At 44.7% G+C, this 13223-nt stretch overlaps 1 protein-coding gene across 1 annotated transcript in view; it reads left to right on the top strand.

Moving 5' to 3' along the window:
* Nucleotides 1–217: 217 nt before the first annotated feature.
* csmd3b (CUB and Sushi multiple domains 3b) overlaps nucleotides 218–13223 on the top strand; it is a gene marked incomplete at its 5' end in the record, with an annotated part of 624567 nt that continues 611561 nt past the window's right edge. The window contains one exon of the mRNA XM_084079659.1: nucleotides 218–503. Within this exon, the coding sequence (XP_083935785.1) occupies nucleotides 218–503 (286 nt within the window). The remainder of the gene's footprint in view (nucleotides 504–13223) is intronic.

Raw genomic sequence — 13223 nt, 5'->3', positions numbered from 1 at the left:
TTATCTAGTCTATGGTAGAGGGAAGACAAAAAAACACGGGATTTTGAGGCTAGAAGAGAGACAACCTGTCTGACTCTCTGTACATCTCTCTCTCTCTCTCTCTCTCTCCCCCAGCCTCTCTCTCTAACTCTCTCTTTCTCCCCCGTCTCTCTCTCTCTCTCTCTCTCTCTCTCTCTCTCTCTCTCTCTCTCCCTCCGTTTTGTGGATGTGAAGCAGCATGCGGCCCAGTGAGAGCTTAGAGGGCTCGCGCTCGGCTCGCGGAAGATGCATTAATAATAATAATAATAATAATAATAATCATAATAATACTAACAACATGGAACACTGTCTACTCGCGCACCCCTCGTCCGACACGAGGAAGATGAGGAAGATGAGGAGGAGAGGGACGAATGGAGGGGGTATCGACGGAGGAAGGAGCAGCAGGATGGACGGAGGAGGGATGACTGTGATTTGCTGTTTTCTGTGGAGCCTGGTCTTCTGCTCGCTCGCCGCGTGCGCGCAAGGTAGGGGGATCATATGTGACACGCACGCGCGTGCGCGCGCGCACACACACACACACACACACACACACACACACACACACACACACACACACACACACACACACACCTGCAGGCGCGCACGCGCTGGCTGGCTGCGTGTGAGCAGTCAGTCATGGGCGCTTGGATTTATCTGCTGCAGTAGAAGGAGCTTCTTTTCTGTCGCGCGTGCACGAGTGTTTGACGTGCGCGTGTGGCGGTGTCTGTGTGAGGGGCGTGCGTGGGGCTGTGCGCGTGCGACATGTCTTGCGGAGAAACGTGAAGGAACAGGGCACAGAGAACCAGGGGATAGAGGGGAAAAGAGGGAGGAGAAGATGTGTGAAGAACAGGGGAACCTCTTTTCCTAGCTCCTGTTTGCTCCTCATTTCTCTCTTTTCTGTTCTCCCCTCCTCTCCTTTACTCTCTCCTCTCTTCCCCCTCCCCTGTTCCTCCCTTACCATCTTCTCTCTTCTCCTCTCTCCTCCTCTCTTCTCCCCTCCTCTCCTCTCCTTTCCTCTGTCTCTCCTCTCTTCCCCCTCCCCTGTTCCTCCCTTACCATCTTCTCTCTTCTCCTCTCTCCTCTTCTCTTCTCCCCTCCTCTCCTCTCCTTTCCTCTGTCTCTCCTCTCTTCCCCTCCCCTGTTCCTCCCTCATTCTCTCCTCTCTCTCCTCCCATCCTCTCCCATCTCCTCTCCTCTCTTCCCATGTCTCCTCTCTGTCTCCCCCACCTCCATCTCTCCCTGTCAGTCTTTCCTCTCACATTTTCCATTCTCCTCTCTTCCTCTCTTCCTCTCTTTCTCCCTGTCTTCTTCTCTCCCTGTCGGCCCCCCCCTCCCTCCCTGCCCTCTCCCTCCCCCTCTCTCTTTCTCCTCTTCTCTTCAATACAGCCATTGAGCTAGTAGCCAATAAATATTCTTGCGGTAGCTCTTGGGCTGTGGCAGCGAACGTGAGCTGCTTATACCAAAGTGTGTGTGTGTGTGTGTGTGTGTGTCCGCGGGCGCATGTGCGTATGTACGTACGTGAGTTGTTTATGGCAATGATACTTAAGCCTTACACAGCATTTTATTCCAACGCTGCACATTTATTCATTTTTCTGTCTTCAGAGAAACAATGTTCTATAACGCCTCATTCTTCTCTCATACCTCTCAACACTCTCCCCCTGTTCCCCGCTTCCATTTCTCTGACTATGTTTGCTTCATCATGCTCACAAACGCACACACGCACGCACACACGCATGCACAGCTCTTGTCACGTGAGGTTTTCGTGGAATCAGAACTAATTGATCATTGATCGGCCATGTGTTGAATGACTGAGGAAGGCAGGAGAGAGAGAGGCAGAGAGGGAGACGTGGAAGGGGAGTGTTAGAGACAATTAGAGGAAGAGGTGGGAACGGGGAGGGAGGGAGTGGAGAGGTGACGTGAGGAGAGATGGTCCCAAAGAAGTGAGGAGAACATGGAACAGGGGACGGAGATGGAAGAAGGGAAAGAAGGGGCAGCAGAAGGATGGAGAGGGGGAGACCAAAGGGGAGGATTTTACTGGAGAGGAGAGGAAATGAGTAGTGACAGAGAGGAGGAATACAGACAGGAGAGGTATGCAGGTGTCAACAGCTGATTAGTGGCTGGGAAAATGATCACAAAGAGTTTGGTTCACAGTAAAATGTGTGTGTGTGTATATATATCGCCTGTTCATGGAATCTGTCTGTGTGTCTGTCTGTGTGTCGTGGGCAAAACCTGGCGCCGTCCAACCGAATGGCTTCAAACTCGGCGCGTGTGTCCCATATGACCCGGGGGTGTGCAGTGCTTAGTGGTAATTCGATGGGACCAACAGTTTCCGAGAACAGAAAAAAACACTTATCTGTCTGTCCGGGTCTGCGGATGATGCACCGGGGGTGTGTAGACATCGTGATCGCTGATGGCTCGCAACCCGACCCATCAGCTTCACAGATTGGTGGCCCTTTGCCCTATGGGCCACAAGAGGCTACTTGCATCACGTTTGTGCCGCTTCGCCATGTGTATGCCCATGTATGTCATGAACCCGACGTCAGCAGTTTCTGACAACATCAGGGGGCCCCTAATATCCATATTTAGCCGATTGGTCGTATGCTAGAGTACCCAGAGAACGCGTACAACAGGTATTCTGACAACAATGGGTATTGCATAAAAAGGTGGGGCGTGCATAACCGAATGTCCGGTTCCTCTCTAGTATACATAATATGTGCTATGTTGGAGTCAGAACTTTGTTAGCAGAGAGATAGATTAAAACAAAAAACAACAAAAAAGGCCCCAAGAAAAGGGCAAATCTGGCTCGGAGTGATATTGAAACCAACTTGTATTTCACACAGCTAAGCACAGCCTGCTGGTGTATGACTGTAAAAATACTGTACAAGCATTTCTAAACACTGATTTCTAGAGATGCAGAACAGGTTTGCCTTTTCTGATTGCCTCCTTTGCTGTGGGTGCTCAGCTAGTCGATACTTTGTAGAAAGAAAACCACCAGATGAGTGTAAATGGTGGCACAAATGCAAGACCTTAAGTTCAGTATCACAATTTGTTATGTATTGTGTAACTTCAGGCTGTTGATACTGTACGTCTTGGCATAGTGCCTTCATCTGGGCATCTGCACTCATTCAAAAAAATGTGTAGACTCACTGTCTCTGACTCACACAGGTGACTGATACATAACCACGCTCACTGCTCAGTCTTACAGCCATTTTGTTGTCTGCCCTCAAGGCTTCCCCTTTAGTCTGATGGAAAGACCAGAAATTAACATTAATGGTGTTATCGGTGTAAGAAGGAACAAAGCAAAGAAATGCACACAGGGAGAACAATCTGATATTCAAGGCTTTGTAGTGCAGATCTCGGCCTTGATTGTCAACTGTTGTTGTCAAAAAAACAAGACCGGGTCTAATATGGTGTGGCTTCCCGGTGGATGATGATCTCATATTGATGACTAGGGATAGAGACCTCAAAATATGCTTAAAACTCTTAAAATGACACTAAAAATACTGAATCACTTGACCTGACATTTTGTTCAGGAATAAATATGTTCATTGTCGCATAGGACATAATCTGTGAATATCATCTTAACTGAAAATTAGATTCAGACTATACCCATAGCCAACTACAATAAGAGATATTTTATTATTTAGCTGTTGTCAAAAATGCCCTCTCTACTTATGTTTGGTGTGTGTGTTTATTTTCCCTCCCACTGAGCCCATTCCAATGAATTATATCACTCAAAAGAACCTTAACAATGATTTAGTAACTGACTGGGTAAAGTAGGCATAAATAATATTTACGATGACAATGTTACATTTCAACGGAGTGAAACATAACTGACTTGCATCAATGAGAAATGCTGTTGAATGATTGGCATGTTAATTCAGCCTTTTAAATGATCCCTAGATTTGTTGTGCAAACAAGTGAACATAGGTCCCAGGCACTAAATGGTAGCAGGAGGGAGCAAATCTATATATTAAAAAATATTGTGGCCTGACTACATAATGGGTAATGCTCATGTTAGCTATTAAAGGACCACTTAACCCATTTTCAACTATCTTCAAATAATTGGTGCTCACTAATGCTCATTATAATATGGTACTATTTTTGTCTACTCAAAATAATCTACTCTAGTCTGTGTCTCAGAAGAGGCCTGTGGACAGTTCAGAAACCCGCCTACCAGTGACATCATCAAGCTGATAGAAACGACAGGCTTTCTATTCCTGGAAAGTTAGTATGCTGTAATAGAAGCTATTGTTCTCACATCCATTAAAAAAGAAAGAATGTCAAATCTTGTTTGAATTGACCAAACCTGCCTACCGATGATGTCACTGGTAGGCATTTTTCTGAACTGTCCACAGCCCTACTCTGAGAGACAGAGTGAGTAGACACAAATGTTTGCAATATGAAACATATGCAGGGATTTACTTTCTTGGCCTACTGACAGCTTGCACAATAAATGTGGCTCTGATGAGACCAGTGGTGTGTGAGATGAGTTGCAGACAGACAGACAGACAGACAGACAGACAGACAGACAGACAGACGGACAGCTCACCCCTTAGAGCCACGGCGTAAAAAGAGAACATTTGAATCTAGATGGATATGAGATTATTATTTGTATATCCACAATGGAAGTGAATAAAACAGTCCATGCTATAAAGCAAAGACGCGCACACACTAATACACACACACACACACACACACACACACACACACACACACCTGGTGATTAAATGCACGATTTCCCAGAGGTGTATCCTTACATCAGAGACCCAAGACTTTAAGACTAGGGCAGAGAATTACCAGTAGCTAAGGGCCCAAAGGGCTTGGTGAATTCTGCTGGTGGCTTGTAAGCACACTACTACTCTGCCAGCTACACTGGCATACCACCAATCATTGTTTGGAGCTTCGATTCCATTCCAAAAGCCAATCTGTCTGGAAATGCCTGGATTCACCACCCACTGCGGTGCAGTGGACACAAGAAGCTCCCATGCTGCTTAAGGGACTTAGATACAGTATGTCAGCAATCAAAAGCAGGGTACATGGGGGGGGGGGGGTGACGTCAGTGGCTCATGGAGGTTGAGCAGCCGTCTGGGAACCGGGAGGTCACCGGCTCGATCCCCGGCTTCTCGGGTCCCTGAGTAAGACACTGAACCCCAACTGCTCCCTGTCAACAAATCTGTCAGCTGTCTAACAAACCAGAAATACTTAGGAAAAAGTTTTTTTTACAAGACATGCATGAAGACATTGGAGAACGCTCTGAGTATTAGGGCAAAAGGGGCAGGGACACACAAGTCTCCCTGTGGGCTCTGTCACTGTTTGTGACTTGATATAACACAAGCTGTTTGTCTTCTTTATGGCCTCTAATGTGTGCCAGGGAATAGCGCCTCTAAAAAGCATAGTTGTAAATTTGAAGCCATTAAAAATAGTTTCACTTTGTTGGATGTTGACAAAATGGTGTTCCCTGGTTGGTTGGCTCCTGCCCCATGCGTGCTGTCTTTGTGTGTTCCAGTATAATGTCAGAATGTTACCCTCATTATTGAGGTGAATTTCTTACACTTTTCATATTAATGCATAGTGTTGTACTGTAGGATAGAGGAAATTGCCTTCAAATGCCATCAATCTGCTTCTCATGGTCTCTCGCCTCCTCTCCTAATAATAGGGAAATATATAGCTCATCACCCCGGCATTTGTTGTTACACCGAGCTTTTCGAACCAAAGGCAACCTGCCCAAAGTTGGGTAATAAGAATGACGAATTCCACGTGATAATTTGTAGACTTTATTATTCACGAAAGACCAAGACAAAAAACAAAAAAGACAAGAGTTTGATCAACACTTGTCTTCCAGTACATCAACATTACTGTCAACGTTGAGCTCCCGTAGGTGAAAGAAATGGTATAGTCCTGCTGAGATTCCCGAACAGTGTGAGGTGAGAGTTTGCTCAGAACACAAAAGGTGTGTTGCTGGCATGCCTCACCTCTGTTGGTATGCAGCCAGTCTATGAACTGTCACTTTTTTCTTGCCCTGTGTTTTGGTTATTGTGTGTACGGATGAACTCAAGTGTGTCCTCAATTATGAACTCTACCAAACCATTTGCAAAGCATGTTTGGTGGCCCAGTTCTGTCTATTCTATTTGTGACTTGGTAAGTTCCTTAAGCATCCAGTTGGCAGTTCAGTACAGGCAATTTAGCTGCGCTGAGTACTCAGCTGCTGTATAAGCCCTTGGGAAGATATGGTTATAGTTTGCGCTGATTGATCAGCTGCCCTATAACCCCTAGGGAAGAAATACCCTCTTGTTACTTTTGTCACTCCCCTCACCCATGGCAAATAAAGGATGGGTAGAGTGATGATGATGATAACTATTCACAATAACACTGTCGGTATTATTTGGTTAAAGCTGCAGTGGATAAGTCTCATGTCCTACCTGGGATTTGAACCCGAGACCAAAGTTCTACTGCTCGTCACCAGAAGAGATATTGTACTTATGAGCTTCAAGCAGTACTACTTGTCAACTAGTAGGGGTCCTACCCGCCGGGTCCACATTTCTTCATGGAAGAGTAGGGAGACCACCTCCAACCACTAACAGATTATGCTAGTTATACTCTACCATACACATTGGTTAAAATAACATTTTATGCATTAAACTAAGTTCTGGGTTGCAGCTTTTTGGTTGGCCAATGTTTGCGTGTGCGTGCGTGCGTGCAAACAGACACACACACACACACACACACACACACACACTTAATCCTGTGGCTTATAGATGATTTCTCAGGGAGGGAGATGTGCCTGCCGCATAGGCAGCCACTTGATCATATAAATACTTTCAACTCACTGACAGAGAACCAGAGAAGAGAGAGAGAGAGCGAGAAGAGACAAACTAGAGAGATACAGAAACAGAGGAGAGAGAGAAGAGACAATGAAGTAATAGTGTGTGTGTGTCTATATATATATATATATATATATATATATAGACACACACACACACACACACACACACACACACACACACATCTATATCTCACACACTCACAGAGAGGGAGGGAGAGAAGATCTCTAGAGAGAAAAAAGATAACGGAAGAAAAAAGAGAGGAAGTAGGTGAAACTGAAAAAGTGAAAGTGAGATTGGGGAGAGACAGATGGTGGGAGAACTAAGGTGGGGAGACAGTCGGGGAGGCAGGGAGAGCGAGGTGGACTGGGAGGGTTAAGTATGTATTATCAACACAAACCAGCGACTGCTGATTCATATATTTATCCCCCGGCTTTGATATTTTACAGACCTTCTACTACTCCCTCTCTCCTTGGCTTTCTGCCGCTCTATCCCTCCTGTCTGCTCCTCCCTCCTCTCCTTGCCTCCCTTGTTGTGTAGTGAAAGAGATGTGTTTGTGTATGTGTCCTCCTGTGTTCATATTTTTTATTGATGTTGGTGGGCGTCCGGGTGGTGCAGGGGTAAGTTTCCACTTATGTGAAAACTGGGGTTCGAATCCTCCACGGTGCCTTCCGGCTTGGCCAGGCCACGACAATGAAAGTGATTGCCCGTGTTCGCGGGTGGCAAGCTGGCAGGGGAGGGCAATCTGTGCCGCTGCACTATAGTGAGTCCTACAGGTTGGTCGGGGAGCCTGTTCAGCAGGGAGGGAGGGGAAGTGGGAGGGATTGTGCATTCCTCTGCCCACGTTACAACCTCCCATTGAAATGCCGAACTGTCGGGTGTAAATAAGCGGCTGGGGACTATTAACCCATTCTATCCGGGAATGTATCTACAAATGTCTTCTAAATCCTAACAGTTTTCTGAAAAACGTATGTTGCTGTAATATCGGTGGTTCTCAAACTTGGACCCCTCCAGAAGCAAAGACTTGAGCTACAAAATGTTCGCTTTACAAGTATATATATTCAAAGATTTGCACACATTTTTATGATAAAAAAAAATAAATAGCAGATTTACAAGCTCATAGCTCAAGCGCTATGAGCTTGTATATCTGCTATTTTTGAATAGCCCAAGTATAAAATAATGGGTACATAGCTCAAATCTACAATGACACAGGTGCGTTCCCGGATTGAATGGGTTAATGACTACATTGGGGGGAGGGGGGGCTGTGATCAAAATAATTAATTGATGTTTTTGATATTTACAGTTCTCTGCTCTATCCCTCTGTCTCATCCTCCAATTCTCCAGACATCCCTCCCAGCTCACTAACTAATCGCCCCTTCCTCTCCTCTCTTCTCCTCTCCTTTCTTTCTCTCCTCCCTCCCGGTGCATTTCAAACTGCCTCTTTGGCGAACTGACAATTACCTCTCTCCTCTCACTAACTCGCTCCTCCTCTCCTCTGCTCTCCTCTCCTCGGCTGTTTCCCCCTGCCTAACCCGTGAGGGATTGTGTGTGTTGGTTCATATTTTTTATGAATATGAAAGCTTTGATATCTCACAGCGTTAGAGGGCATTGCACTCTCAGTTGGAAGCCTCCACTGTCTTTCCTTTCTTCTATTTAATTTGTCTCTCTGCCCATTTTTACAGTGCTTGGCAGTGTCTTGTTGTCCCTGCATTGTCACCGCTAGCTATTGTGATAGCGGTGATATAGGAGTGACTTATGCTTAGTGACAGCTCATTCAGGTAAATACAGGTAGAGTTGTCCTCATAGCGTTGCTGCTGTGCCAGTGTTTCGGTACACCTGCCAGCATTAGAAAGTTAACAATTCTTATTGTGTTATTGCCATATAAAGAAATGTATAGCGTGGACATTTCCATTCATAACTAGCACCGTTGTGGTTCCGTGTCAGAAATGGAAGAAGTGGTAATCAATCCATGGGGGCCCCTGTGATCCTTTTGCTCCATTTGAAGATGCGCCGGTTATCCATAGCAATGAACGGGTTCCACAGCAAAGTAGGTGGTTGTGAACACGGAAGCAGGACACTATGATGTCTCTATACTCTATATTATCTGAGATTAGTATTATCAAATCTATTTATTGTGACTGCTAGTCTAAAGCAAATTTTAAATAATATTTTGTGATTTGCTTTTTTGCTTAAGATGTAAATGTCAATTAGAAGGCAAGTACGGTATTTTGCTACACATAAAGGAAAGGTAATTGACATGTAATGTGGGTAAAATACTTTTTTGAAATCATTTTGATGAAATTAGATTAGATTTGTGTTATGTTAATTTGAGGTTTGGCACTCTGTACCACTATTGATTTTGCCCAAATAATTTGACAATTCCAAGTAGAAGCCAGCATAATACCTTCAAGCTACTTTTTGGACATTTATTCTTTATTTTCGATAGTGAGCAGAGAAACTTGAAAGGTGGGAAAGAGAGGTGGGATGACAAAAGTGTCTTGGGTCGAATTTGAGCTGCGTTCAGCTGCCGGAAGGAATATAGCCTTATTTATGTGGTATGCGTGCTTACTTGGTCAGCCACCAGACCAGGGTACCACCTTTTTACAGTAGCCCACACTTTAAGATGAAATCTCAAATCTTATTTCATGAATGAGGTTAAATGTGTGGGCATTGCTGCTCCATTCATTAACGCTCTCCATTTCCTCTGTCATGAGAGTTTTTGGCTTTATTTTGTACAGTAACAGTTAATCGCTGTATCCCCTGACAGGTGACAGTTTGGTCCAAAATAAATCCATATGTTCTAGCATTGAACGCTCTGTGGGAATAGCGTGGACAATTAATTGTGCGTGGCTTTCCAACATGAAATGTTTGAGCAAACAAAGAAACGTCCCTCTGCTCTCAACAAGAGAACTTCACTGTCGCAGGGTGTCCAATGTTATATTTGGAGAAAAGATCATCAAATTGCAAATGGTTGAGTCCATTTGCTCTAATAAAATTAAGCGTTTTGATTACTACGCTGGCAGTATCCATTGTCAGGCTATTGTAACGTCTCGGCATCAGCTCCACAAACTCCTGACTGTCAAAAAGATGTGTCAGCTTACAAATAAAAAAAATCCAATTGAGCTTCATGACTCATGTCGGAGAGAAAGCAATAAATGATTCACTTTGTCCTTTAGTTGACCGTAAAGATCTCCTGAGAGGTCCCTGATTCTCTCTGCCTTGTGGCCTTCAGTGCGATTCTAGTGCACATGGTTGATGAGATGTTGTAAGTGGGGCTCTCATGGTAGGTGCTTGCATACATCAATAATAATAATAACTTGAATTTATATAGCGCCTTTCAAAACCCCAAGGACGCTTTACTATACAAAACATTAACAAAGTATTTGACAAAAGCCTGAGTAAACACTTTTCCCTCCAGAAAAATGTACCGCATTATCAGCAACATGGCGCAAAATTATGCGGGGGTAATATTATTTCAAAAAGGCTGCATCGCATCACATCACATCGCATCACATAATATGCTCTTCGCATCGCATATTTCCGCATATTTCGCAACTTTTCATATATTTGGAATTTATCGCAACTTTTCGCCAAAAAACCCGCATAACCCGCATTTAGCCCGCATAATCAAGGATTTTTGCCCGCGTTTTTCTGGAGGGTCTAACAAGTGTCTCTTCAGTGCGGACTTGAAAGAGTCCAATGTTGGGGTCTGGCGAATCTCCATGGGGAGAGAGTTCAAGAGGGCAGGGGCTGCCACACTGAAAGCTCTATCGTTGAGGGTTGCTGTGAGGGATGGTGAGCAGCCCCAAAACAGAAGACCTCAGGTTCCGCGCTGGCAAGTAATCCTCGAGGAGGTCTGACAGGTACCGTGGGGCTAGGGCATGCAGAGCTTTATAGGTGAGAAGGAGCAGTTTGTTGGTGAGCAGGTAACCTTTTGCCTCCATTGTTTTCAATGTACATGCAATGGCAGCTTTTCCAGTATGTATGGCAGTAGCAAGGGGGAGAGCGCGAGCCCACAGCTGCCCAAAAATGACACCGCGGGCCGGATAAAGTTTTCCCCCCCCTTCTATGACAGCAGGGAATTGTTGTTTACACTGAGGTGAGAGGACAGAGAAGAGAGATAGAAGTGTCTTTATGTTCATACCTGAGTTGTTGTGACAGGTATGTCCCTATGCAACATTGCTGTCAGCAGACATCGCATACATGCGTTGTGATGTAAACACAGGCCTGTGGCGTGTACACATGTGCATGTGGACTTTTTACGGGTAAGGCCCCTTCGGTAGTATCATCCTAAGTGAATAATATTCACTTATTATTTATTCAAAATGGCAATGTGAATGTAGAATGTGCACACACATACACAAACACAGCTTGTGCAACCTTATTGGCTCATGTGATACGTTTCCTCCCGGAGTCGTGATGTATTTCCTGTCTAAGTTGCACACCTTGGGAGCCTTGTTGTGCTGCTGTGTGTATGTTTTTTCTTGTGTGTATGATAGTGGGGCTCTTGGATGCATGTTCACGTCTGTGTGTGTGTGTGTGTGTGTGTGTGTGTGTGTGTGTGTGTGTGTGTGTGTGTGTGTGTGTGTGTGTGTGTGTGTGTGTGTGTGTGTGTGTGTGTGTGTGTGTGTGTGTGTGTGTGTGTGTGTGTGTCTCTGGGTCGGTTTTAAACCCTGCGAGGGCTCATTTTCTCAGCGGGCCCTGTCAGACTGGTTCTGGGCGAGCTCACTTCACAGCTGTGGGCTGCTGCCGTCGCTTGGTTACCTAAAATATTCACCTCTCCTCTATGACTTTTCTTTTTTAATCTGGTCTAGCAACATGAACAAAATATATTTTTTCCATTAAATGTACCATCTTCTTCATTAGTCTTGGTGAGAATAATGAAGATCAAGATGATCTTGAAGCATGTTGACATTTTTGATTCATAGTTAGGCTTCAATTATGAGAACAGTACATTATCTGAACAATGTGGTAAACCTGTTTCATAGTGGCTAAAATATACTGTATAGATTCACATTTCCACTTGGCCACGTGTGCTTGTTTGTGCTAGAGTAGATTAACAGAAAATACTGTACATGTTCAGATTAGCTAGTATCTACATGTGGCTTGGAATGGAATTTATAAACTCTGCGACAATGCATATTTCACTAGAATGTTTTTTACCCCTCAGACACCACCCCTCCCAACCCCCGCCACCTGTATTTTAACAGGTTACAGGTGTTGGCTTTTGTCCAGCCGGGCCAATCAAATCCTAGCAGGGTGTTGCCATGCACAATGGCAAACCTTTTGATCTCTGACACTGACCCTCTGTGTGCCAGCCACCCCCTACAACCTCTCCCTATAGGTCCCTATCCTGCTGTCTGTCTGTCCATCTCTTTTTCTCTCTTTCTCACCATGTCTCTGAGGGTCAACAGATCATACAGAGAGCAGATGCTCAACCACATGACTACAATCATTCCTGACACATTCATCCCCCCCCCCCCCACACACACACACACACACACGCAGTGTCACATCCATTTGCCTGAATGCACTGCATTGCTACAGCATACTGTCTGCTGTACCCTACTTCTTTGTCCCTCTTGCATGTGCCATGGCACATGGCAAAATCCTGTTAATCTAACATGTGTGTACGCGTCACGTGCCTGTGTGTGTGTTTACATTAGCAATGCAGGTGTGTGTGTGATGATCTGCTGACAGCAATGTTGCATAGGAGCATACCTGTCACTACAACTTGGGTATAAGAAATAAAGACACCCCGTTTCTCCTCGAGTGTACACATCACTTTGTGTACTCTCTGAGTTAAATTAACACTATGGATTTTTCAGTGTACAGACATAATGATGGTGCCTCTTTTAACCCATTAAGACCTGAAACTGTGTCATTTTTAGATTTGAGCTAAAAAGCATTATTTTACACTTTGGGCTATTCAAAAATAGCAGATATACAAGCTCATAGCGCGGCACTGAGTGCCGCACTACGAGCTTGTAGATCTGCTATTTTTGAAAATTCGTTGAAAATGTGTGCAAATCTTTGAATATATATATTTTTAAAGCGAACATTTTTAACTCAAATCTTTGCTTCTGGGGGTCCCTGGAACAAAACATTTTGATGGGGGTCCGCGGCCAAATACATATAATTTTGGCATGAAAAAGATTGAGCACCACTGATATAGAAACATACGTTTTTCAGAATACTGTTGAGATTCAGGAGACGTGTAGAATCGGCTTCAGGTCTCGATGGGTTAAGCAGGCATTCAGTGATGGGAATGCAATTCAAACCCACGCTGTCCATTGTGGTCCACTGAACACTAAGTGCTAAAGACTCCGGACAAACAGCAGTGCAACAAACATCACAATAAATAAATACTGAGAAATACAG

The sequence above is a fragment of the Gymnoscopelus microlampas genome, assembly GCF_963454915.1.
Source record: "Gymnoscopelus microlampas genome assembly, chromosome: 15".
Classification (NCBI taxonomy): domain Eukaryota; kingdom Metazoa; phylum Chordata; class Actinopteri; order Myctophiformes; family Myctophidae; genus Gymnoscopelus; species Gymnoscopelus microlampas.
The sequence above is the reverse complement of the archived record's forward strand: the minus strand, read 5'-3'. Positions and strand labels throughout refer to the sequence as shown.